The sequence below is a fragment of the Ambystoma mexicanum genome, chromosome 4q (genome assembly GCF_040938575.1).
Source record: "Ambystoma mexicanum isolate Mex_15411 chromosome 4q, UKY_AmexF1_1, whole genome shotgun sequence".
NCBI lineage: Eukaryota > Metazoa > Chordata > Amphibia > Caudata > Ambystomatidae > Ambystoma > Ambystoma mexicanum.
The window spans coordinates 671,346,546-671,371,532 of NC_090928.1; the positions used below are offsets into that span (position 1 = coordinate 671,346,546).

Genomic DNA, 24,987 nt, shown 5'->3' on the forward strand with positions numbered 1-24,987 from the left:
CCTTTGACACACCTTACGTTTCTCAATTGATCTATCTAGCAGCGGCCGTGTACAAGATCTGCGAATGTTACGCAGCTCCCTAATTGGTCTAGAGCTGTCTGCTAAGCCCGAATCAGGAAGTGAGTTCGCAGACCGAACCCAGATATCACATATTTTTTTGTATCTACTTTTTGGGTTTTTAAAAAAAAAATCTACTGGATGGATGAACACCAAATTTGCTAATTTGGGACCAGGCTGACACTCACACAGGTTTGGTGCAAATTCGTCCAGCGGTTTGGGCTGTAGCTGCAAAATTATTTTCAATTCATTTCTATCCGGATTTCAAATGTTTTTGGACCCCCCTATAAGTCCCCCACCCCCTTGATGAAGCTGAGTCGGGTCTATACTTTTTTTTAAAAACATAGTGCAGAGTTGTCGAATGGTGCCAAAGGCATAAGCCACCCAAAAACTGCTCTTCCTATGAGAAAGGCAACTCTACCATAACTACAGCGTCACTATCGTGGACCCTGTAATTAAGGCAGGTATTTCCTTTATTTGTTTGTTATGAATTTAAAAGCCTGGAATTTCAGTTCTAAACAAAAACATTTAAATTGTGAAAAAGTGTGCCTTTGCATTATACTTAGTTAAAGATGATTAAATCTAACTATGACATTGTGGTGTAGCATTGTAATGCCATGTTGATGTAACGTAGATGAGGATCACAAATGAGGTTGTATTATGATGCTTATTCGTTACAAGTACCCAGAGTCGATACACCGGACATCCCAGCTCCCTTCTGCAGCTCTAACCGTCACCTCCAGAACCTTCGACACCAGCATTCCTAGAACAATTACCTCGCACCCAGCAACCAGGAACAAAATCACATCGTAAACAAACACCAAACATGGCCACCGCCACAACCCACTCAGCAAATTATTACACTTCCTCCTCCCTTATATCTATCAACACAACCATCACACAACACACGCCTTCATCACTACGACACACATTCCCCCGTCCACCACCTCCAAAACACACAACTAGAAGACCCACAACATAACGCTCCCCCCAACACCTACACGTGTGGCCAGCACGCAAAGGCATCCACAACCAGAGCCAAACCCAAAATCGACTCCAGCAAGCATATCAATACACACCACCCTCCACCAACCATGCCCTAACCCATCAGAACCTCCAAACAAGATGAGAAAGCAAAAGAACTTTGCAGAAACACCAAAACGAGAAACCCAGGGAAAACCCTACCACACCAGATTCCTTAAACAAGAGAAAACAAAACAACTGCCACCCAATGAGCCAAGAGAACAACATTTCCTAAACCGCCAACAGTACCAGTCAACACCATTGCCGACAACACGGGCACAGAACTGTCCCCACTCATATGGGAGGAAAACAAAACTAACCATAAAGAGGGAACCACACCACACAGCACTAAAACCAAACTTACCCGGGACAAATATCCAGAATGAACCACGCCCAGAAGCCAAGGCCTGCCCGGAAACCCTAACCGTAACAACAACCTTCACACAATCCAAATGCAAGCCAAAACAAACTGAAACCTGACAGAAAACCGTGGTAGGACCACAACGTAACGCTACCAGGGGCTAACCACCACCCGGAAAACACACATCCCTGTGTAAAAAACGCCCAGGATACAGGAAAAACAAACATCCCAGCGTAACAAACGCCCAGGACATAGGGTCCGCCTGGCACCCTAACCACTGCCGCACCCACGGCACCCAAAACCCCAGCGTACCGAACGCCCAGGACATAGGGTCCACCTGGCACCCTAACCACTGCCGCGCTCACGGCACCCAAAACCCCAGGCTAACAAACACCCTGGACACAGGGTCCGCCCGGCACCCTAACCACTGCTGCGCCCACGGCACCCAAAACCACTAACATGCACCCGTATATTTGTTATGAATTTAAAAGCCTGGAATTTCAGTTCTAAACAAAAACATTTAAATTATGAAAAAGTGTGCCTTTGCATTATACTTAGTTAAAGATTATTAAAACTAACTGACATTGTGGTGTAGCATTGTAATGCCATGTCTGTACATTTTATTGTATGCTGTATTATATCATTATGTTTTAAAGTGTTCTGATACCTAGTTTCTCTGTGGTGTGATCTCCACTCGCTAGGGACGGGAACTTACCCATTTTTCACGCGAAAAATCACACTTTCCCTTTCAATTAATACGTCCGCTCCCCTAACCCCGCCCACCGGCGCCACACCTCAGTCCCCTTTGATGCGTTGGTTGTATTTAACTGTTCAACCTCGCTGCTCTTATTTTAGAGGGCGGATGGTAGGATGTATGGAGGAAAGGGTACTATTGACTAGGAGTACATTAGTCACTCCGGTGAATAGTACTTAATTACTCCCACACTTCCCGTCCCCTTTCCTTCATCCTGTATGGGCGACTACAACTGATGAAATTGCCATGGGAGCAGAGCTTGATACTCTATGCAAACAGATTACGGTGGACAGCCTAGCCAAGTGCTGCGCCAGCCGTGGCCCATGTTGCAGGTCTGCTAATTACTTGCCATCGAACATGACGTTGGAAGACAACCACTGCTGCCTTGGCTCTTATAGCGTGAGCGTGCATGCCCCTTGGAGACTCCTTGCGCGGAGCCTTGTATTCTTCTTGGATGGCAGCCATCATCATCTGGCTATTGATGCCTTGGACGCGTGCTGTCCAGGCACTGAGCCTCAAAATGTGACAAATAAGGGGCTGGTCTTGCGAAAGGCCTTGGTCCTATCGAGATAGAATTTTAAAGTTCTTCTGACGTTAAACAGTGGAGAGACTTTTCAGCATCTTCCTTGGGATTTGGAAAGAAAAGTGGAGAGCACAATCTCTTTGTTAATGTGGAAAGAGGAGACCACCTTTGGTAGGAACGTGGGGTGCCTACAGTGCATGACCTTCTCCCGAAATAAACATAGTGTAGGGCTCAGAAGCCACCAGAGCCTGAATTTCGCTAACTCAGCGAGCTGAGGCATGACCCACTAGTAGCGCTGTTTTGAGCGTGACCAATTTGATGTCCACTGTGGCCGTGGGCTTGAATGGTTTGTGCGCAAGAGCGCTAAGAGCGTCATTAAGATCACAGACTGTTTGAGGGTGTCTGACAGGCGGGTAAAGCGTGGTCAACCCTGCTAGATGTCTGTACACCACTGGATTTGCAGAGGAGAAGGTGAACCTGCCAGAGTTCCTGTATGCACCAATGGCCGCTATGCATGTTCTGCAGATGTCAACGTGGACCTTTGATGTGGCTAAGTACGCCGAGAAAGACAACACCTGGGCCAGAGTGCAGGATAGCGGTTTCCACTCTGTTTTCCTTGGACCAGAAGCAGAACCTAGTCCATTTGCTCTTGTACTGGTTTCGAGTAGCCTGGCTCCTTGGATGATTTCTAGGTTGTCCTGGGACAGCTGGAGATCTTGCAGAGTTGCGCTATGAGAATGAGACGCAGCCGCTGGGATTGTGTGATCTTGCAAACAACCTTGTGGAAGAACGGGGTCAGAGGAAAAGCATACGTCCACGTCCCATCCCAGGAGATCTGGAGTGTGTCCCTGAGGGAGCCATGCCCCGTTCCCCCCAGGAGGCGAATTGCTGACAAGTGCGGTTGCTCTCTGTCACAAACAGGTCTGTGATCGGGTGGCCCCACCTTCTGAAAATCTCTTGAAGGACTCTCGTGTTCAGCTGCCATTCGTAATTGTCACAGCCCATCCGACTGAGTCTGCCCGCCTCGAAGTTCAATTCTCCCAGCAGATACACTGCTGAGATCCAGATGTCCTGCTCGATCACCCACTCCCAGATGCCGAGGGCCAGAAGGGGGGATCTGGTGCCCCCCTGCTTGTTTATGTAATACATGCAGGTAGAGTTGTCTGTCTGAATGCACAATGTACTGCTCCTGAATAAAGGCAGGAATGCCTTGAGTGCGAGCCAAATGGTCATCATTTCCAGGCAATTGATGCAGATTTGCTAGTCGGTCTAGGAGCAGAGACCATGTACTGAATGAGTAACCAGTGTAGCAGCACACCCCTGGAGTGAGAAGCCCGTAGTCATAGTATGATCTGCCGGAGGCGGTCTGAATGGTCTGCCCACCATGAGGTTCGCATCCTGCCCCCACCACCTGAGGTCCTGCTGTAGGAGCGCAGGTATAGTGACCAGGGCTCCCTGATGACCCGACTCCTGGTCCCAGGATGCCGAAAAATGCAGCTGCAGCCTCCTCATTTGCAGACTGGTTTAAGGGCTAGCCAGGAGGTGTGCCACCAGTACTCCTAGCAGGTGCTGGTACCAAAAGGCTGTAGTTACTGTTCTTCTGAGGAAGTCAGCAACAAAAGCTTTGATCGCCGCCATTTTCTTCCCCTTGAGGAACACCCTCTGCTTCTGAGTGCCCCAAAGCAGCACCAAAAACACCAGAGTTTGTGTAGGGTAGAGCGGAGACTTCTGGAAGTTGACTGAGAACCCCAGTTCGTAGAGTGTAGTCATGAGTCTGGTTGTTCAGTACCTGACCTGCTCCGGGGGATTCCCCTCTGACTAAACAGTCGTCGAGGTAAGGATACACATGGAGGCCTTCCGACCTGAGCAGGGCCGCCACCACGTTCATCAGCCTTGTGAATACCCTCAGCGCTGAGTTGAAGCTGAAAGACAGCACCTTGTATTGAAAGTGCAACCCCATGACCCGGAACCTGAGGAAGGATCGACGGTGTTGCACTATGAGGACATGCAAATATGCGTCTTTCGGATCCAGGGAGAACATCCAGTACCCCACAAACAGCATGTCCGCTATAAGGGCTGGTGTCACCATGTTGAACTTCTGCAGAGGTAGGTATAGATTGAGGAAGGAAAGATCTAGGACCACTCGCAAGCCCGCCAGGTTCTTCTTTTGAATGGCAAAGATGCAGGAGTAAAAGCTCTGCCCCTGCTGATGGAGAGGTACCTCCTACACCGCCTCGCTCTCCACCAGGGAACAAATCTCCACCAAGAGTCAAGGAGTCCCGATCTGTGGGAGCAAAAGAAGGGGCGGGGACGGTAGGGGAAGTCAGAAGCCAGAAGAAACCACTGAAATCACCCATGAGAAAGTGAACCGTGAGTGCCAAGCTTGACTGTGTAGGGCCAGCCTGCCCCGACTTGGGTGCTGTGGAACTGAGAAGAGCAGTCATTGCTTTTTTGTGTCTGAGGCAGATGACTTAGAGGGGGACTGAAATAAGCCCTTGTGCGAAGACTTCTGGTGTTTTCGCCTATGTTGGTTGGGTGACCGGTCCGGTTGCCTGGACCGGCGGTCCTGGAAGCCACGGAAACCACCGGCCTCTGTCTGACCGAGAGTGTCCCTGTGAGAAGGTTTTGGCTGCTGGCTTGATGAGAATGGCCAGGGACTTGGCTGTCTGAGAGCTGCTCTTCTTTTTATCGAGTTCCTCATCCGTGGAAGAGTGCAACAAGTCACCAGCCTCGAAGGGTAGGTCTAGGATCCTGTCCTGAACATCAGAGGATTGAGACTAGTTGCCTTGAGCCATGCCGTCCGTCTCATGTCCGTTGCCACAAAGATAGCCCTGCTTGCAGTATCTATGTGCGCCACTGTGGATTCCATGATGTCCTGTGCCATGAGTTTCACTTCTGCGAATCCCGCTTTGAAAGATGCCTGTTTGTCAGCTTGGATGTCCGGCAAAAAGTCTGCTCTCCCCATCGACAGCCATTGGTTAGATGGCGTCGGCATTGGCTTGCCTCAGGTAAAGTCCCGCATTTGAGTAGACCTTCTTCCCATAGGCCTCAAGCATTTTCTCTTCCTGGCCCCGCAAAGCTGAAGTTGCAGTGCTCGATGTGGAGGCCTGGGGCTTGGCATTCATAGATGAAGCCGAAATGACTGAAGACAGTGGCTGGGGTTTCACTGACAGGAGCAGAGTGTCTCCCAACACCTGGCTGAACTTTGCATCCAGCCTTTTATTTGTTGGCTGAGTGGAGTGGGGCTTGAGCCATCCCTTCTTCGCAAGGGCCTCCACATCCTTCTGTAAAGCAATGCCAGATCTGGATTCTGCTTTCATGATGAGCACTTCCGCCAGTACCCCTGACTCCGGCAGCTCCCTCTGTGGCTGAGGAATGCTCAGGTAATCGGCTAACTCAGCAATCCTATCATGGAATGCCCTCACCGAGGAAGGCGTGTCCTGCTCCTCCTCATCAGTGTTTTGTTGGTCACATATGTTAGAAGGGGCGCCTGGGTCCGCAGGTGTTAGTTCTGCCGCTGAAGAAGGTCCGGGCGCTGGCGGTCTAGGTGCCGCTACCGGAATTACCGAAGGCATGGGCAACGGAGGTCGAGGAGGTAAAGGCTGCGCAGGCACCGGCTGGGGTGGACGTCTGGGAGGCAGCATCTTCTGGATTATGCCCTTGAGGATGTTCCCCATCTGTGGGGACCACATGAGGGTGTATAATTAGTCAAAAAAACAATCCGTGTAAGCGGGCTGGGTGCGATCTTGCACCAGCGCCGGCTGTGGTAAAGGCCTGCTCTCTGCTCCCTCCTTGCGAGTACATGCCCTCATGGTATCTTGGCTGACCCGAGAATGTAAGGCATGATGTGGTCCACGTGACCGGAGTCATAGGACCCCAATCTGCCCTGGCAGCAGGTTCGCGCCTTCGCGGTTCACCCTGCTGGCGGGCTTCTGTCCTGGGCGCCATCTTGTCCGCACATGCCACCCTTTTGTCCATGCCTACTGCACGTGCAGCTGTGGAAGACGCAGGTCTTGGCTCGGCCAGCATGCCTGGACACATCGGCGTTGCCCCACCCTGCACCTCAGGCATGGGTCTGGTAGGCAATTGGCCCTCGGCCATGAAGCTGGTATTGCTGTCTGCGCTGCGTGTAGGCACCCCCTCAGGCGTGTGCCCGGTAGCAGAGCTCAGCCCCTCGGGATGTGTCCCGGTACTAGAGCCCATAGGCCCCTCAGGGGTGGGACCGGTAGTGCCCAGACCCCTCTGCCGTTAAGCCGGTAGCTATAAGAGCCTCAGTGTCCTTGATGCTGGTGCAAGGGTCTGACTAACTCCTCTCATCAGTATACTTCCCCGGCAAGGAGTCGCCCCTATGGGGTGATTTTGAGAAGAGTATGCTTACCTTCTTGGTCTTCCTGCGTACCCATTCCTTAATGCTCTCCGGTGGTGTCCTGGAGAACAACTCTCTCCACCGCGCGACCTTGTTTCTAAGGGATCGGGATGTGAGGGTGTTGCACGCTGAGCAGTCTTCCCATCCATAGTCTTCCCCGAGGCACTGGAGGGAAAGTGCGTGCGGATCCAATGTGGGGAAGGAACCATTGCACGATGGGCACCTGCTGAAGCCAGCCGCGGTCAAGCTAGGGCACCACGGTGTTCCCAAAGACCTGAAAATTAGAAAACAAAAGATTAGGAAAAGCGCATGGAATTACAAGCCTTGAGGCCTCACCCAGGAGCGCTCTTGAAAGTGGTCTGTTCCTGTCGACGCAGAAAAGTGGACTGAGGTGTGGTGCTGGTGGGTAGGGTTAGGGGAGCGCATGCTCCCAGGGCCTACGCCCCGCATGCGTACAAATGTAAATGAAAAGTGTGATCTTTCTGTTGAAAAAAGGTTCCGTGCCCGTCCCTAGCGAGGGACGCCCATGCAGGATGGAGGAAAGGGGACTGAACATAGGAGTATGGCTGGATACAAAATTGCGTGTAGTATCCTATTAAAATGTTTATTTTTTTTTATTGGTGTACTGTCCCTTAAGATGCAACCTCAGGATATAAGACCCTAAATACATTTCATTGTAGAGGAAGTTGATCACGAAAGATGGATTTCCCTGGACAAATAAAAATGGAAAGTATGTCCGTCTTTCATTTAATTAATACCCAAGAAAGATACAGACATCCTCATGTTTTTTTTTTAATTTGTTTTTATTTAGAACAACACACCAAACATTACAACCCTGAGAACGTTCATAATCAATGACATACCTAACACATTATACATTTCCGGTCCTCCCCCCCTCACTCCCCACAAACTCGAGCCGTAACATCAGTGTCATCTTCATGAGCGTTTTCGGGAATCTCAGTGCTTAGTGACTCATCTGAGTCTTCTGTTACATGTCTGACCCGATGGGGTGTAGCCATCGAGGTCACCAACTGCCTCTAGGCCATCAGAGGGCCCACTTCCTCTTCTCCCCCCCTGGTGGCTGCTTCAAACCAGACTGCGGTTTCAGCTTCTGCCCATCTCAAGAGGTCCGCCCACCATGTCTCCAATCTAGGCCTCTGAGCTGCCTTCCAACACATTGCTATCCTGCGCTTAGCCAGGACGTATGCCAGGTCCTTCATTTTGTTTATATGCTTTAGATTACGTGGACTGGGGAAGTTCCCAAGCATGCATGCCCCAGCAGACCTCACGTCCAGCACCATACCCCCGCTAATCATTTTCGTCTTTATTTCTTCCCAGAATCTATGCACCTCTGGGCAAGCCCAGAACATGTGCAGCATCCCTGCCTCCTCCTCTCCACACCCGGGGCATTTCTGTATAGCTGAGCCTCCAAACCTGGCTATTCTACCAGGGGTAAAATAGGCGCTGTGGGTGACATATAACTTGATCTGCTGGAGTCTCGCATTCCGAGACACCTTTTTGTGGTACCTCTGTACTCTGTCCCATTGTCCATCGGTCATGGATTCTCCAATCTCCTCCTCCCAATCATGCCTCAGCTGGAGTAGCTCCCTCTCTGCCTTTGCTCTTAAGAGCTCGTATATCCTAGATATTTCGTGTCCTCCCTCTGAGACATCATAAAACATTTCCAGAGTGGCATCAGGTTCTTCCGCTAGCGCCGTCTCAGGCCACCTCCCCCTTACCCGTTTCAAGAGCATGATATATGTAATATATTGGCCGCTATGCACCCCTATCTCCTCATGCAACCTCTGAAATTCCAATACCTCCCCTTCCTGCAATATATCTCCGAGGGTGGCTAGACCCACCGGTTCCCAGTATCTGCGGACTGCTTCAAACAATTGGGGGTCATCGTCACATAGAGCCACCAGCGGGACTTGCAGGTAGAGTGGGTCTGGGTCGCCCACCGTTTTCCATGCTCTACGCCAAACCTCCCAGCCCAACTCCAATAATCTCCCCCTCCCCATCATCTTAGTTTTATGCATCCACACTGTCTCTCTAAGAAAATATGGGACTGAGTCACTCCGCAAGAGCCTAGCTTCCGCCGAGTCCTCCGTAGACAGCCACCTGGCCACAAACAACAGCTGTCCCGCCAAATAATACAATTCAAAGTTTGGCAGGTTAATGCCCCCCTTATCACAAGTATTCTGCAGCTTCCACAGGGCGACCCTATTCCTGGAGTTGCCCCGTATAAAGCCCCTGCACATGCTATTGAGTCTCACAAAGAACCGTCTGGGGATCAAGTATGGGACATTCACAAAAAAGTGCAAGAGTCTGGGCAGAACAACCATCTTGAGCAGAGCTGCTCTCCCCATCATGGCCAGGGGTAACCTGGACCAGAACTCCATACTGTTCTTAATGCCCTCCATCTCTATCTCATGATAAATGTTCACCCCCAGATACTTGAATGTCACAGTCTGCCAGGGTATTCGCAGGACAGGTAGCTCCGCCAGTGGGGTGCTCCTATACCTTCCCAAAGGGAACAAGCTAGACTTCCCGGGGTTCACCGATATGCCCGAGATGGTGGCATAGCGGTCCATCACCTCCAGCACATATTGCAGGTTTCTTCCGGGTAACGCAGGTAGAGAAGCACATCGTCTGCATACAATGAGATCAGGTGTGTACCCCCCATCTTGCGGATCCCAACCTCCCCGTATTGTTGCCGCAAGCATATTGCTAGCGGTTCTAATGCCAGGATGTATAACATGAGTGACCAGGGGCAACCCTGTCTGGTCCCCCTGCTGAGTTGCCACTTGTCTGAAATTGTGGGGCCAGTCTTCACTCTCGCAATCGGGGAACTGTATAGCAGCTGGACCCATATGGTATATAAGGGACCCATTCCGTACCCTTTCAGGGTTGCCTTTAACCACGGCCACCTTACTGAATCAAAAGTTTTACCGCGTCCAGCGACACGATGGCCATCTCTCCTGAGTCTCCCTTAGTGTGATCAATAATATGGTGCAGTCTCCTATGGCTATCTGTGATGTTTCTACCTGGGACATAACCCGTTTGGTCTGGATGTATCAGTTTGCCGATAACCCTCTTTAATCTATTGGCTAGCGCTGCTGTGAGTATTTTGCTATCCTGGTTAAGCATGGACAAGGGCCTATAGGACCCACATTCCGTATCCGACTTACCTGGTTTCAGGAGCGGGACGATCACCGCCTCGCGGAGACGCCGGCAGTTCCCCCTGCTCATAGGCTTCATTCAGACATCCTCATGTATGTCTCACCTTCTGTAAATGTATGGCTTGTTTAGTATTCATAGCATTCTCCCTCCTTCCTGATATATGGCAGTGAGTAGCTAAGGAATGAACTGCTGCTCAGTGATGTATGTCCCACCTCTTTTTCTTTTGTCTTTTCTAGTACTAAATACTCCTTCCTTATGGTAAAGTTTGATAAAGTAAATATGTGAAGGCTTTTATTTTGAATGTACTACTGTAGATATGTAAGATTTGTGTTAACACTAACAAGTTACGATTATTACTGTGGCGTTAAGCACCCAATCCAGGGGATGGAAAGGGTGTTAATGGCCCGGTGGCCCAAGTTAAAATCCAGAGCGAAGCAAGGTTTTTTAATGAGGGACCCGGGACCTTAACACCCGTTCCGGCCACTGGAACTGGTGTTTAACGTCATTAGCACCCCGGGTTACCAAAGCGGTAAACTGTGGTGCTTAAAATAAAAAAGGATTTCATTCTTTGAACGTGACACACGAGGCGTCCCGTTCAATGAATTAAATCCTTTTCCAAGATGGCCACCATGGAAAGGGACGGCAGGGCTTTTCGGAGCCCCTCTTCCCTTTACATGGCGGTCGGAGAAGCAGGGAAGCAGCGGCGGTGGCCTACGCCTCCACAACAAACAGGTAAGTGGGGGTGGGAAAGGGCAAAGTATTCCAAAAATAAGAGAACAGAGGGTGGGGGGAAGATGGCAACGGGGGTGCCAGCCGTCAGGCGGCATGGAACGCTGGCTTTCACCGGCGGTCCAAGCCCACGATCCTAGCCACATGATTGGCTGGCTCTCCCCGCCAAGGTGCTAATGTTTATTTCAAAATGTAGAATACCGTAGGTTAGGACAGAGTTCCATTTTTGGGGGCATCTAATATCCCATTTTATGTAACCTCTAAAACTTTTGTTTTTATCCCTTGAGTTTTCCATGACCTTAGTTTCCCTTTTGTGGTCAGAGGGACTTCTAATGAAGTCCCCCTGCAGCTGGCCATCAAAACCTTTGTGTATCAGCCTTTTGTCTGATTGGAGGGCTGGTTTAGGCCAGCCCATGAGTGAATGGTTATAGCTACAGTGGGGAGACCCTGGTCATTCATCAAATCTGCTGGTGTTTTGCAGTTTTAATTACCTGCATTGATGGAGGATTTTGACCAAAGCTGTGCTGCTCGATTTTTAGGATCAAGTTTGCTCATACTGACTGGGCCCTCTGTTCTGTACCTGACCGCCGGTTTCTCCTTTTGGCTTCAGGATGTCCTTACTGGGCTGTCCCTGGTCCTACTTACTGGACAGACTGGGGGTCTTGTGATAGGACTGTTTCAGGGCCGTTTCTCCCGTGTTTTCCTCAGGGTCGTAGCCTCCATCGGTCATCCAGAAATTAGATGGGACACCACTACTCTGCTCTTTGTCTGGGCCATCTTCGGTCACACCTCCACAGATGTCCCTGTTGTGGGACAGTTTTCTGATGGCTGGAAGCTCTGTTTTCCCCTCCAAGCCATTGGATCGGCTGGGTCGGATTCCTACACCTTCTCTGTACCATCTTTGCCAATGCGTCAGGTGCTGGCTGGTGGGCCACCCTCCTGTAGAGGCTGATTCCTCATTTGGGTTCTCTTGGTCTGTGTCCATCCCTCTGTGGCCAGAACCCATCACTCAACATATGCAAGAACCTTTTAACTTATTGCGTGATTCCTGAGCCAAGTTCTCTGAAACTGGCACAGTGAGTACTTAAGCCTACTTCCTGGACAGGTGGTTTAGTCTTCTGATTTACTCTCAGTATTTATGTTGGTCTGCTTCTACCACAGTTCGCCATTGACTTATGTTAGCCTGAATTCTACTTTGCTGCTTTTCCTTCTGGGTCTCAAACCTGCAACTGGAATTCTTCAAGAGGATCTCCTCTGTCATTTTCTCGGGTTGGTTGCTGCCTTTTCCACACCTGTGGGGTAGAACAGAGACATACCTGACTATTCCTTCTAACCGTGGCTATGCCTATTGGATTTATCCCATTTAATTTTAAGGGGAACTTTTATCAAGTATATAAACTCCTTTAAAGTGACTTACCTGTACACAGACATGTTTCCTGGATCCCCTTTCGGTCCGTGGAGTTTTAAACCAAAAGACTGGAATTATAGCTCGTAACACTGATTTTACATGTATTTTTTAAATCACTGCATTACACTCCTTACTACTGAAATGTACTAAGGTAAGACGTATCACCACTGGTTAATTGTGCATGTAGTTTCTAGGAAGGTAGTAAGTCCTTATAGTTCTGGTACTGTGCAACGTATTTTAACCTAACTATTGGTACTCTTCTGAGCATTGTTGGTTAAGTGTTCCTTTTCCACAAACATGGATTGTATGGTGTACATCTGTATTATTATTTCTTCTAAGTGGAAGAGGTGGGGAGAATTACTGTGGCTATTCATGTGTTGGCATTTTGGCGTCTTGAACATGACTCTATTTTGGCCTAGGAATTCCTTTTCTCCCTGCAACCCTGAGCCTTATATGTATTGTGCCTACCACGAGGCAGTGGGCATACTTTTAGCCTAGCTGTAGTTAGGGTCTAAGGGTCTTTACTGTTTTTTATCCATACACTGTGGGCCTCATTACGATACTGGCGGTACCGCCGGAATAATTTCTTTTCTGCCGGCCAGAAATGGAAAATTATCGGGTCATTACAGCCTTGCCGGACCCGGTAATCACCCATTCGCGGGTGCTGGAAAATTTTCTTCCCCATTGCCCCCAAAACGTATGCTGCCTGCATAAAGTCACCTTTTCATGCAGGCAAATTGCTCTGTAGCTGAGCTGTCAACAGCACTCATAAATTAACACTTCTCCGACACCTTTCCTGTGACCACAAAAGTTGGTTGTTACTGCAATTTCTTTGTATTCACTTGCAAATACATAAATTAATTAGTCTCCTCTTTCTTATGATATGATAGTTAATTTATATACGCCTATACACAATGTGTTTCAAAGCGCTTCAAGGCAAGGGAGGGAACAAGGGAACATACAATGACATTCTTACAGGCCATGAATAGTAAGGATGTGAAATTAACTATCGTACTCGGCCTGCCGACATTTCAGATAGTGCAAGAGCTAAGACATAGATAAGGAAGGGAGGGGGAGAGTGGGAAGGAAATGGAAACAGACAGGCGACACCGTACTATGCCTGACGACATTTGTAGAGCCGGAGAAAAACAAAAGGTGAGGGAGAGGGGTGCAGAAAGGGAGTGGAGGAACAAAACAAGCGACTATCTTACTAGACCTGATGACATTTCAGATAGTGCTGGAGGGGAGCGGGAGGAAAATAAACAAGTAAGGGGAGGGGGGAGGAGACAGGCGAGGTTGCTATCATGCTAGGTCCAGGGACAAGTCTGATAGAGTAAGTGCATAGAAGAAAGTCAGGGGAGGAGGGGAGGAGATAGGAAAAGGGAGAAAGAGAGGAGGAGAGTAAGCAGTCAAAAAGAGTGGAGAAGCAAGAGGGGAGAGCGGATACAATTGCAGAAGTCAGTAGTAACACATAGTGTTGCAAGCCAGGATACAAGATGAAGATGGAAACAGCATGCTTCAGGGCCACCATGAGTACAAGATGCAAAGGAAGTCCAGCATGAGAGTTGAAAAAGGGTGACGCACCGTGAATCAATGAAGTCCATAAAAGTCAAATCCAGTATTAGGCACAAGACGGTGATGGTGAAACCAGAATGTATCAGGACAGACTCCTGCAGATATAGGCTGGAGGGGGCTGAGGGGGAGTAGGGTAGAAGAATGAAGCAAAACAGGCAACACCTGTGTGCGAGAAGGGGGGCACAAGGGAACATCACAGGGGGACCAGAAGGGGTGGGGATGGCCTGTGGGGACAGAGGGAGTTAACACATGTTGGTGCATGCTTAACTGCTGTCTGAGCAGGGGGACCGGCCCTGGTTCCTCCTGGTCCGAACAGGCCCAAACAGGAATTTCACTTTTCTTCGTCTGCCCTTGCAGGTCCAAACAGGAATTGCCCTTTTCTTCATCTGCCCTTACAGGTCCAAACAGGAATTGCCCCTTTCTTCGTCTGCCCTTCACTTCAGAAGCCCGGCCGAGAGACGCCCTTGATCTAAGAGCAGGAAGGAAGAGGCAGGGCTAAGAAGATGGGCGGGGCTTAGGCCAGGTGACCTAGATCCACTTGCACCTGCTCCCCATCTGCAAAGGAAAAGAGGCTGGAGGGCTCCTCAAGTAGGCAAAAAGAGAGGCAACATCGAAGGCGCAAGGTGGGCGGGGCTTGCTAACTGGGGAAAAAGAGCGGCAACCTGGAAGGCACCAGGTGGGCGGGGCTTAGGCCAGGTGACCTAGATCCACTTGCACCTGCTCCCCATCTGCAATGGAAAAGAGGCTGGAAGGCTCCTTAAGTAGGGAAAAAGAGCAGCAATCAGGAAGGCACTAGGTGGACAGGGCTTGCTAAATGGGGAAAAAGAGCAGCAACCTGGGAGGCACCAGGTGGGGGGATTCGCCGAGATTAGATGTATTATAAGTACCTAAAAGAGAACATATCTGGCAACATATATAAGCCAACAACCAAAAAGATGCACTCGCACCAAAAAGGCTTCATCCTTGTAAACTTTGAGTTGTTTCTTCTATTGCATTACAAAAACAAGCTATAATTATAATTTGGCCAACAGCATTCACCCTGATTTTTAAAAACTTGTATGTAACATGTTTACATAAAATGTTTAAGGTTTTTTTTTTAGTTCGTGTATTTTTTTAACATACCTGGTAGTAAGTTTTGATTTGTTTCACCAAAATAGACATGTTTTGAATTCTAAGAGATGCATCATTGTTGACTTTCGTATTCAGCCTTTGATTTGCCAATTTAGGATTTCTGCAAGACAAAACGTAAATGGCTTAATCACAAAACAATCTTTTTCAAATACTGTCAACCTCATCTATTGCATAATGTATTGCTAATTTGCAGATATCGCAACCACATTCACAGACTGATAACAATAAGCAAAGTGGTAGGCCACTGTGAAGTCACAAGACCAGAATGACAAGCCCTATTAGGCCCCCACACTCTGCCAACCATCAACCTCTGGTATGGAAAGTTGTCTTGTGTGGTGCTGAAGGGTAGTACAGCAATCTTGGTGACCTGCGGGTTCCTTGTGTTGGCTAAGCCGTAAGCGTAGGAAGTGACATAGGGGTCCTTCCTTGCGTGTTTGAGGGTGTGTGAGCATGGTGACCTTCGGGTTTGGTGCTGGTGGTAGGATTGTGATATTTTTGGCTGTCTGTGCAGATTTGTCTGTGCCAACTGGGGGGATTTAATTTCTGTGGGTCTCTTTATGCTTCAGTCTGCCGTATTGGGGGTCTGAAGTTCAGCATCAGTCAAGTGTTCTAGGCAGGGATCATCCTGCCATGGTTGTGTTGTGTTTTGCTGGTTTTTGCTTTGGTTAGTAAATCAGATGACACGTTACGTTTGTTGATTGGAAGGTGTGTCTTATTGGGGAGTGGGGGCTTGTTCTGGGGTCGTTTTTGGAGGCAGTGAGGTAGTACGGTGTGGGTGTGTGTGCTTTGGCCGTGAGCTGTTTGATTGCTGTTTGGGGAAAGTGAGTGTGGAGTAGATGTTGTGGACGGTGGACGTTGTGTGTGTTTGTTTAATTGCTGGTGGTGTATGGGTGACGTGCTTGGCATAGATTGCATGGACAAGAGTGTGTGATGGTGCCTGATTGCACTTTTGAATTATTTATTCTTGTGATTCTTTTTTCCATTCGGTTACATCGCCAGGGTGGGGTTTATGCTGGGTGTCTTACCATCCTTGTTGCCATTCATATTTGTGCATTTCCCTGGTGTGTTGGTTTATGTTAATGTGTTATATTATAAGTGATATTGGGTCTGGTGCCTGCCCCCAGCACTGCAGAGTTGAGCGAGTGAGCTAGCAGGTGTTCACATATAAATAAAAGTAGCCTTGTCCTCCGGTGTGGAACGGCCCGGTCCTGCAGGTTCCTGCTGTCAGTTAAGTGGCTGATGGCGGCGTGCAGTGTGGAGGGGGCATGGCAGAGCAACTGGAGTATGTTGGAGGCCTCACGCTGCACCCTGCATTAACTAGGTATTCCCCTGCAGTTGAGAGACTATACGGTTTGAAGTGACTTGCTGCAAGTGATAAATAGATACACATACTGTTGGTGGGAACGGACCCTGAATGTCATTGCAGAGGGAGTCCAGCGCATGGTGCCACAATTATTGGACCCGAACTTAGTAGAAAGTTAAGAAGGCCTGTGCAGCACTGCAGATACGGAAAGGCCACTACTACAGAGAGATCCGGCCTAGACAGAGGGGGTTGTAGGTGATCTTAGAGTGCTGGGGTCTGCTGCCGCAGGTAGTACTGAACACTGCGGGAAGTCTGCTATGTGCTTGCGGTCCCGGCATAGCCCAGAGGTGATCTTAGAGTGCAAATTCACTGGCCCAAAATGGGGAAGCACGACAAAACACAGTCCAAACTACCATAAGGCACCCTGTTACAATCAAGAGCTGCAACCCGAGGAACGCAGGAGGTGGAGGAGACGGCTGAACAAAGGGTGGAACCCATGCTAGACACACTCAGAGACATTACACACATTCTGACCCAGCTGCAGAGCGGAATCTCCTCCCTGGACATCACAATGGATACACTCACCTGGTCAAGGAAGTACAAGAAAAGCAGGATGACCTAGAGGCCAGGTCACGCTGAAATAATCTACTGATAATCGGGGTCCCAGAGGTGGCAGATAGTACACCCATGGAACAAATGGTAAAGGCACTACTATGGGAAGCACTTGTGGAGTCTGGATTCTCCTCTGCCTTTGTGGTCGAGAGGGCCCATCGTATACCAGGAGGTTGCCCCCCGGTACCAGGCGCAACGCCCAGGCCCATCATAGCTAGACTCCTTAATTACTGCTTAGATGTTTCATCAATTTCTTGTAAACTTGTACTCAAGTTTTTATCTTATTCTTTGTACATGGATCGAATTAAATGATGTAATGTAAATAAATATGATTTGCTACATATCCTTGTTAAGTGTCCGGACTAAGTGATGGTAAGCGGTATAATTGACTTAAAAATCCCCTTCACAGAAAATCAGATCTCTATTATGATCTGTAAACGCACTGTGGTAACACTTTTTTGCTTTTGCCATTTATATTGCCCACTCTACCCCATGATGTTTGGGGTTGCCTAATTATGTTTATCAGGTTGGGGTGGCAAAGCCTCGAGAAGCTCCCATGCTTCGGACCTGCGGTATGCAATGGGAGGGGGGTCATTACTGGCAAGTTGGGGAGGTCAGTGAATGGGGTTGGGAAGTTCTTGTTGGAATATTGGGCGGGGTTGGCTCGTTTCTTGTCAGCACACACGTTTGGCCCTTTGTTACTCCACTGATTCAGGTAGCAGGAATTGTTTTGATGCGACAAGCAAGGGCGTAGGAAGCAGCAATGGGCTTGACATGACGGAATTTGATCAACACTGAAAGCAAGAAGCGTCCTGTTGTATATGCAGAGGCAACAAATGGATATCAATTTCCTTCAGGATACGCATCTCTCGCCCACTGGTGACCCTGTCTATGCCAAATCTTGGGGCTGCCATATGTACTTCTCATCATATTCTAGGTATGCTCGGGGGGTTGGGTATACTCATCAGGGGCACAGTGGGTTTCCGTTGCAAATAGGTGGAGAGGGACACAGAAGGGAGGGCTTTGGTTCTCACAGGGCTAATACAAGGGAGGGGTTTCACCTTTGTGAACTACTACGGCCCAAACACAAATTCAATTGAGACCCTGGACTTTATTAAAGATCACCTAAGGAGGCACGCAGATTTCATGGTATGCTGGGGGTAATTTTAATGCGGTCATGTGTAACTATCTAGATAGGTCGGGGGAGCAAACAGGGGGTATCTAAAATCACAGTCAGGTTGAGGGGGATCTGCACCACAGAGCTTGGTCGACGTATGGAGGACACGACATGGCACCGAAAAGGGCTACACATTCAGGTCCTCCGTACATGGCAAGGCCTCGAGGCTCAACTTCTTTCTTGCTTTGCCAATGGGTCGGGTTGGTTTTCGGAATGTAACATCCTGGCACACACACTCTCAGACCACGCCCTGGTGGTGGTACAGGCCGGGGCTACTCTAGCCTGTTTAATTAAAGCTGAAAATGCTAGGTCACATATTGCAGGAGTAGGGGACCACACAGGGAAGCTCGTGCAGACGGACGGGGGATCATGGGGGTGTTTTTGTACTTTTATAGGGCTCTGTACTCATCCAGGTCCAACCCAGGGCACGCTCGACGAGTACTTGGATCAGATTGGTCTATATTGGTTGGCGAATGAGAAGAGTGAATGGCTGGGGAGGCCATTAGCGGAACAGGAGATCCATGAGACAATCAAGTTGCTGCCTGTGGGGAAAGCTGCTGGCCTGGATGGGCTCACAGCTGACATTTACAAAGCCTATGCTGATATTCTGTCCCCTCATATGCTCCATATGTACCAGCAGGCAATACAGGACGGCAAGCTGCTACACTCAATGCGTGAGGCAGTGGTAGCCCTCCTCTTAAAACAGGGGAAAGCGGCAGAACAATGGTTGTCCTATCGCTCGATCTCACTAATAAATTTGGACAACAAAATACTGGCTAGAGCAATGGCCAACAGAATTGCCCTGATAATGCCAAGGTGCAACCCATCTTCCTGTATACGTTAATGTAGCTATATTGCTCCCCAAAAAGATTTTTTTAATCACTGAAATTGGCGTTAATGAAATTCATTTGGCAGGGAAAGCAGGCTGGAGTACGGTGGAACAAATTGACCACCCCCCTGGCAAGGGGGAGACTTGCTCTTCCTGATTTTGAGGCTTACTGGACCACTGGACAGGCTTCCTTCCTGCCTCACTGGTTTGATCTAAAACCGGATCAGGCGCATGTGCAAATAGAGAGACCAATTATTGCCCCATCGCTCTTGAGAGGCAGATCTGCAGATCACCAGGGCGCGCAACATAGTGGAGCTGACATGCAGTGCATGGAAGCGTATAAAGGGAAAGTCTGGGAGGAGTTACTTTATTCTATTTATTTATTTGTATTTATATAGCGCACTTGCAGCCCTTAGGCATCGAGGTGCTGATACATCATGGTAGATTGGTTACATTAACATGGCATTGCTTACTGGTTACATTAGGCATAGCAATGTTGTAATGAGTTACATGGAAAAGCAGCATGGAGCTCCAGTTGTACATGGTCTGGAGGAGGTTACAGAAGTATGAGGAATAGAAAGAACATGGCAGAGTTACAGGAAAATGTGACATTGTACATAAATGGTTAATTACATTCGTAAGGGTAGTTCAGTCCTATGGGTCATGGTATTAAGGTTTCAGATAAACAGGCGTGTTTTGATTTCTTTGCAGAAGGCTAGGTGGGGAGGGGAGATGTTTCTAAGCCTGGGAGGAAGGGCGTTCCATTGAGTTGCTGCAATAAATGGGAAGCTTGAGCCAGCTGCCCATACTCTATTGACCCTGGGCACTATGAGGAGATTGGTATATGTGGTTCTCACCTGTCTTTCAATAGTTGGTTTAGTGATTCTCAGAGAAAGGTATTGGGGTGCTGCATCGTGGTAGCACTTGTGAGTGGGGGATAATGTTTTGAAGAGGAGGCGCTCCTTTACAGATAGCCAGTGGGCTTGTTTTCTGGCGGCTGAGATGTGGTCTCTTCTAGGGATATTTAAGGCCGCAAGGATTGCATTATTTTGTACAGTTTGTAGTTTGGCAATATTCTTTGTAGATGTGCCAGTAGGAGGGCATTACAGTAATCTATACGGGATCCCATTATAGCTCTGGCTATCATAAGGCAGTTATCCTTCATCAAGTAGGGCCTAGCAGCGGTAATGAGTTTGGAGTAGTAGGCACAAGATGATGCGATGGAATTGACCTGTTTCGTCATGGAGAGATTGGAATCCAAATAGACGCCCAGAGTTTTTACAGACTGGGAGACTGGGATTAGTATGTTGTCAATGGTAAAAGAAGTGTAATGGTTGCCCAGTTATTTTAGTATTTCGGAAGATCCAACTAGAAATAGTTCTGTTTTTTCTCCATTGAGACATAACCAGTTTTGGGCCATCCAGGTTCTCCACTCCTCCCCATTAAGTATGTGCTGAGGATACCTCTCACAGGGGAGAGAGTCTTTGTACAAAGCATGGACAGTTTTGGGCTCAGTTGTTGGTGAAATCTCTTCCCAAACAGGCAGTTCCTGACGTTGGAAGACTATAAAGCTAATGGGGAGGTATATGCGCTAGACATTGACAAAGTTACTCACCGTAGTGACTGCCTTACTCCAAGTCCATAGTCCTCTTTCCTCCTTATTTGTGGGACATTCCGTCATGCATGACGGGACCAGAACTGGTTTAAGAGCATCAAAAGCCCTCCTGAGTTCCGCCCGCGCATTGCGCTTCAGTCCTTTTCTATCGCCAGGTCTAGGAACATTTAGTAATAACAGAGGATACATTTTAGAGGGGACGGACGGCGTATGGAGGAAAGGGGACTATGGGCTAGGAGTAAGCTAGTCACTACGGTGAGTAACTTTGTCATACTCCTATGCCCCATCCCCTTCCCTCCATACTAGTGAGAGATTCCCCAAGCACTGACCATGGGTAATATGGGTGGATGGAAAATTCCCTCATTGGAATAAGTTCTTGAGAACTGCCTGGCCAAACTGGGCATCAGCCCGGGAACTCAGATCGAGACAATAATGTCTACAGAAAACCGAAGGGGAGGCCCAAGTAGCTGCCTTTGCAATGGACTCCCAAGGGACGTACTTCTGAAAAGCAACAGCAGCCGCTTTTCCACGGACCATATGTGCATGGATACCCTTTGCTGGCTGAAGGCCCTGTGTGCTGTAGGCCTCTGAAATACAAAAGACAATCCAGCAGGACATTTAAGCCTTGGAGGCTGGTTTACCCTTCGGGTCGCCGAACGTGACAAAGAGTTGCGAGGAGTTTCTGAATTCACTAGCTCAAGGTAGAACTTTAGAGCTCTCCTAACATCTAAATTGTGCAGAACTCTCTCAGCATCAGAGTCTGGGTTCGGGAAGAAGACCGATAAAGAGATAGACTGGTTTAAAGGAAAATCAGTAACCACCTTAGGCAGAAAGGAAGGATGGGTGTGAAGCACAACCTTATCTTTGTGTAATATAAGGAACAGATGTTCCACAGAAAGAGCTTGGAGCTCACTTACTCGCCTTGCCGATGTAACCGCAATCAGAAAGGCAATCTTCTAATAAAGGCATTGAAGATCGGTAGTGGCCATTGGTTCAAAAGGTTTATGTCATAAAGCGGCGAGGACCACATTCAAGTGTCCATGTGGGATGAGGAGTCCGAACCGGCGAGAAAAGGTGTAAAAGTCCCGCAAAGTGTCTCTTGATGACAGGGTTAGTCAATGAAAAAGAGCAGCTGTCTGTAGACAGGTATGCCCCAATGGAGGACAAGTAGGTCCTGCAAGACATAACATGTATACCAGAGGCCCCCAGGTCCGAAATGAGAGACAAAACAGTGTTGATAGACGCCTGTCTTGGGTCAAGGCTCTTGGCCAAACACCAGTGACAGAATCAGAGCCATTTGCTCCTGTATTGAGCTCTCGTTGAGGGCTTCCATGCCGCTTCTTTAATACGCATGTTGTCCTCAGAGGTTCAACTGCGCTAAAGATCAGAACTCAGGCACCAGGCCCCCAAGCTGAGCGATTGTGGGGAGGGGTGCCACAACTGGTGATTGCCCTGGTGAAGGTGGTCGGGAATCTGCGGTAACCTGATTGGAGAGGACCTCGACAGGTACTGCAGGTCCGAAAACCAGAACCTGGCTGGCCACCACAGCGCTATGAAAAGGAGAGCGGCGTTGGATGCGCTCCTAAGTTTCCAAAGCGATCAATGTATTACTGGCAGAAGAGGGAATGCATGCGCAGTCATGTTGTCCCATGAGATCTTAAGGGCGTCCACCAAGGAGGACACTCTGAGCCCATCCCTGGACACATACAGTGGATGTTTCTTGTTCAACGATGTTGCAAAGAGGTCCACTTCTGGGGTGCCCCATTGGCAGAAGATCTCGCTGAGAACATTTGTGATCAGTTCCCATTTGTAACTCGCTGTACATTAACGGCTGAGCGAGTCTGCGGTCACATTGATGTGGCCGGGATATGCACAGCTTGGAGCCAGACATTGCGCTGGATGGCCCAATCCTAGATCTGGATAGCTAGGTCCACCAGAAGGGGAGACTTGGTGCCCCCTGTTGATGTAAAATATTGTTACGGAATTGTCTGTGCGCATCCGCACCACTCTATTGGTGATCGAGGGCTGAAAAGCTTTGAGCGCCAGAAAAGCTGCCAGAAGCTCCAGGTAATAGTTATGGAAGTGCCTCTCTTGGGGCATCCACATATCGAACACTTCGAGGTGGAGTAGCGTAGCACCCCACCCCAAGAGGGAGGAGTCTGTAGTAACCGTTACTTGTGAGCAGGGCTCCTGGAAGGAGGTTCCCACTAAGAGGTTGTCGGCTGATGACCACCATTGAAGATCCACCATCATGCTGGAAGGAACTGGAATCATCTTGGAATCTGGGTCTGTAGACTGGGACCAGCAGCTCCAAAGAGCAAGCTGCGTGCGCCTCATTTTCAGGCGTGCGAGAGGCAGCGCTAACACACAAGAGGCCATGAGGCCCAGAAGTCTCTGGCACCACCAGGCCGACATGTGGGAGGATAGCAGGAAACGTTGGCACATGGCTGAAAGGGCCGCAATCCTGTCTTCCGTCAGGAAGACTCTGGCACTGACGGTGTTCCAACGGAAACCTAGTAAGGTCAGGTCCTGAGAGACAGTCATCGAAGATTTCTGCCAGTTCACTGACAGCCCAAGATGGAACAAGAGCTGAAGAAGTGACTGAAGATTGGTCGAGGAGGCTTGTGGGAAAGGACTGTGCAGAAGCCACTCATCCAAACATAGATACACATGAATCCCCTGCACTCTGTGGAAAACTGCATTGACTGACATCATCTTCGTAAAGACATGCAGTGCTGTACTGAGACCAAACAGAAGCACACGATACTGGAAGTGTTCCGTTCCCACAGAGAACCGCAGATATCGGTGCGGGCTCCAAATCAGAATATGCATGTAAGCATCCTGAAGGTCTACTACGCCTAGCCAATTGCCGTTCTGGAGAGAAGACTTTATCTGGCCGGGCGTAATCATCTTGAATCTCTCTTGGTGTAGGAAGAGATTGAACGGATAGGTCGAGGAAAGTGCGCAGGCCAGCCTGGTTGGGTTTGGGCACTGTAAACAGACGGGAGTAAAACCCCTTCCCTTGCTCCCCCAAGGGAACAGGCTCCACTGCTCTGAGGTCTAGAAGCTTCTGTACCTCGGCTCTGAAGGAGGGTGACCCAGTCTGCTGGAGATGAGGGTGGGAAGATGGGGTAGGGGGAGGGGCAAGCGAAAGCCCGCCCGACCGACTGACACAACCCATCGGTCTTCGGTGATGGTTGCCACGCCTCCAGATGAGACGAAATTCGTCCTCCCACCAGAGTCTCGTGCAACCGATTGAAAATAATCAGGTTACTCACTTTAGTGACCACCTTACACCTAGTCCATAGTCCCCTTTCCTCCATACTTATGGGACATCTCCGTCCTGTGGGACGGGACCGGAGCACTTTGTAAAAAGCATCCAAAATTTTGCAAAACTTTTTCCTTCCTCTCTTTCTTGCGCGGGGCCCGGCACGCGGCCGTAACCCCGCCCACCTTGGCTCCGACCCGCGCATCACCCATCAGTCTTTTTCTATCGCCAGGTCTAAGACCTATTAGCAATAACAGAGGAACCTTATTAGAGGGGACGGCGGGAGGGCATATGGAGGAAAGGGGACTATGGACTAGGAATAAGGTGGTCACTACGGTGAGTAACCTTATTATACTCCTACGTCCCGTCCCCTTTCCTCCATACTTATGGGGGATTTCCAAGCACTCCTTACAGGAACTACTGGTGGATGGAAATACCTCTTACTGAAACAGGTTTTTCAGCACAGCCTGACCAAAGTGAGCATCAGCTCTTGTGCTCATGTCAAAACAATAATGCTTACAAAAAGCAGATGGGGAGGCCCAAGTAGCTGCCCTAGCGATGGACTCCCAGGGGACATATTTCTGAAAAGCAACCGCGGCTGCCTTGCCCCACACCAGGTGAGCATGAATACCCTTAGGAGGCTTCAGCCCTTGGAGGGTGAAAGAGTCCGTAATGCAGGCGGCGATCCACTGAGAAATAGCCGCCCTAGATGCCGGCTTACCCTGACGGTTACCGAAAGTCACAAACAGTTGAGAAGAACTCCTAAGCTCGGATGTTCTGTCCAGATAGAACTTAAGAGCCCTTCTGACATCGAGACAATGTAGAACCCTTTCTGCCTCTGAGGTAGGGTTCGGAAAAAAGACCGGCAGGGAGATCGACTGATTCAGATGGAACTCAGATACCACCTTTGGCAGGAAAGCAGGATTTGTCCGTAGGACTACCTTATCCTTGTGAAAAACAAAAAATGGGTGCTCCACTGACAAGGCCTGGAGCTCACTCACCCGCCTTGCTGACGTAACGGCGAACAAAAAGGACACTTTCCAGGATAGGTACTTGAGGTCCACCGTGGCCAT

At 49.1% G+C, this 24,987-nt stretch overlaps 1 protein-coding gene across 5 annotated transcripts in view; it reads right to left on the reverse strand.

Annotated features, from left to right (window-relative positions):
* The window catches only part of CCDC88A (coiled-coil domain containing 88A), a 2,139,415-nt gene that overhangs the window by 1,934,377 nt on the left and 180,051 nt on the right, over window positions 1–24,987 (reverse strand). For all 5 annotated transcript variants that reach the window (XM_069608255.1, XM_069608254.1, XM_069608253.1 and 2 more), the window contains exon 3: window positions 15,102–15,210. In XM_069608255.1, the coding sequence (XP_069464356.1) occupies window positions 15,102–15,210 (109 nt within the window). The remainder of the gene's footprint in view (window positions 1–15,101; window positions 15,211–24,987) is intronic.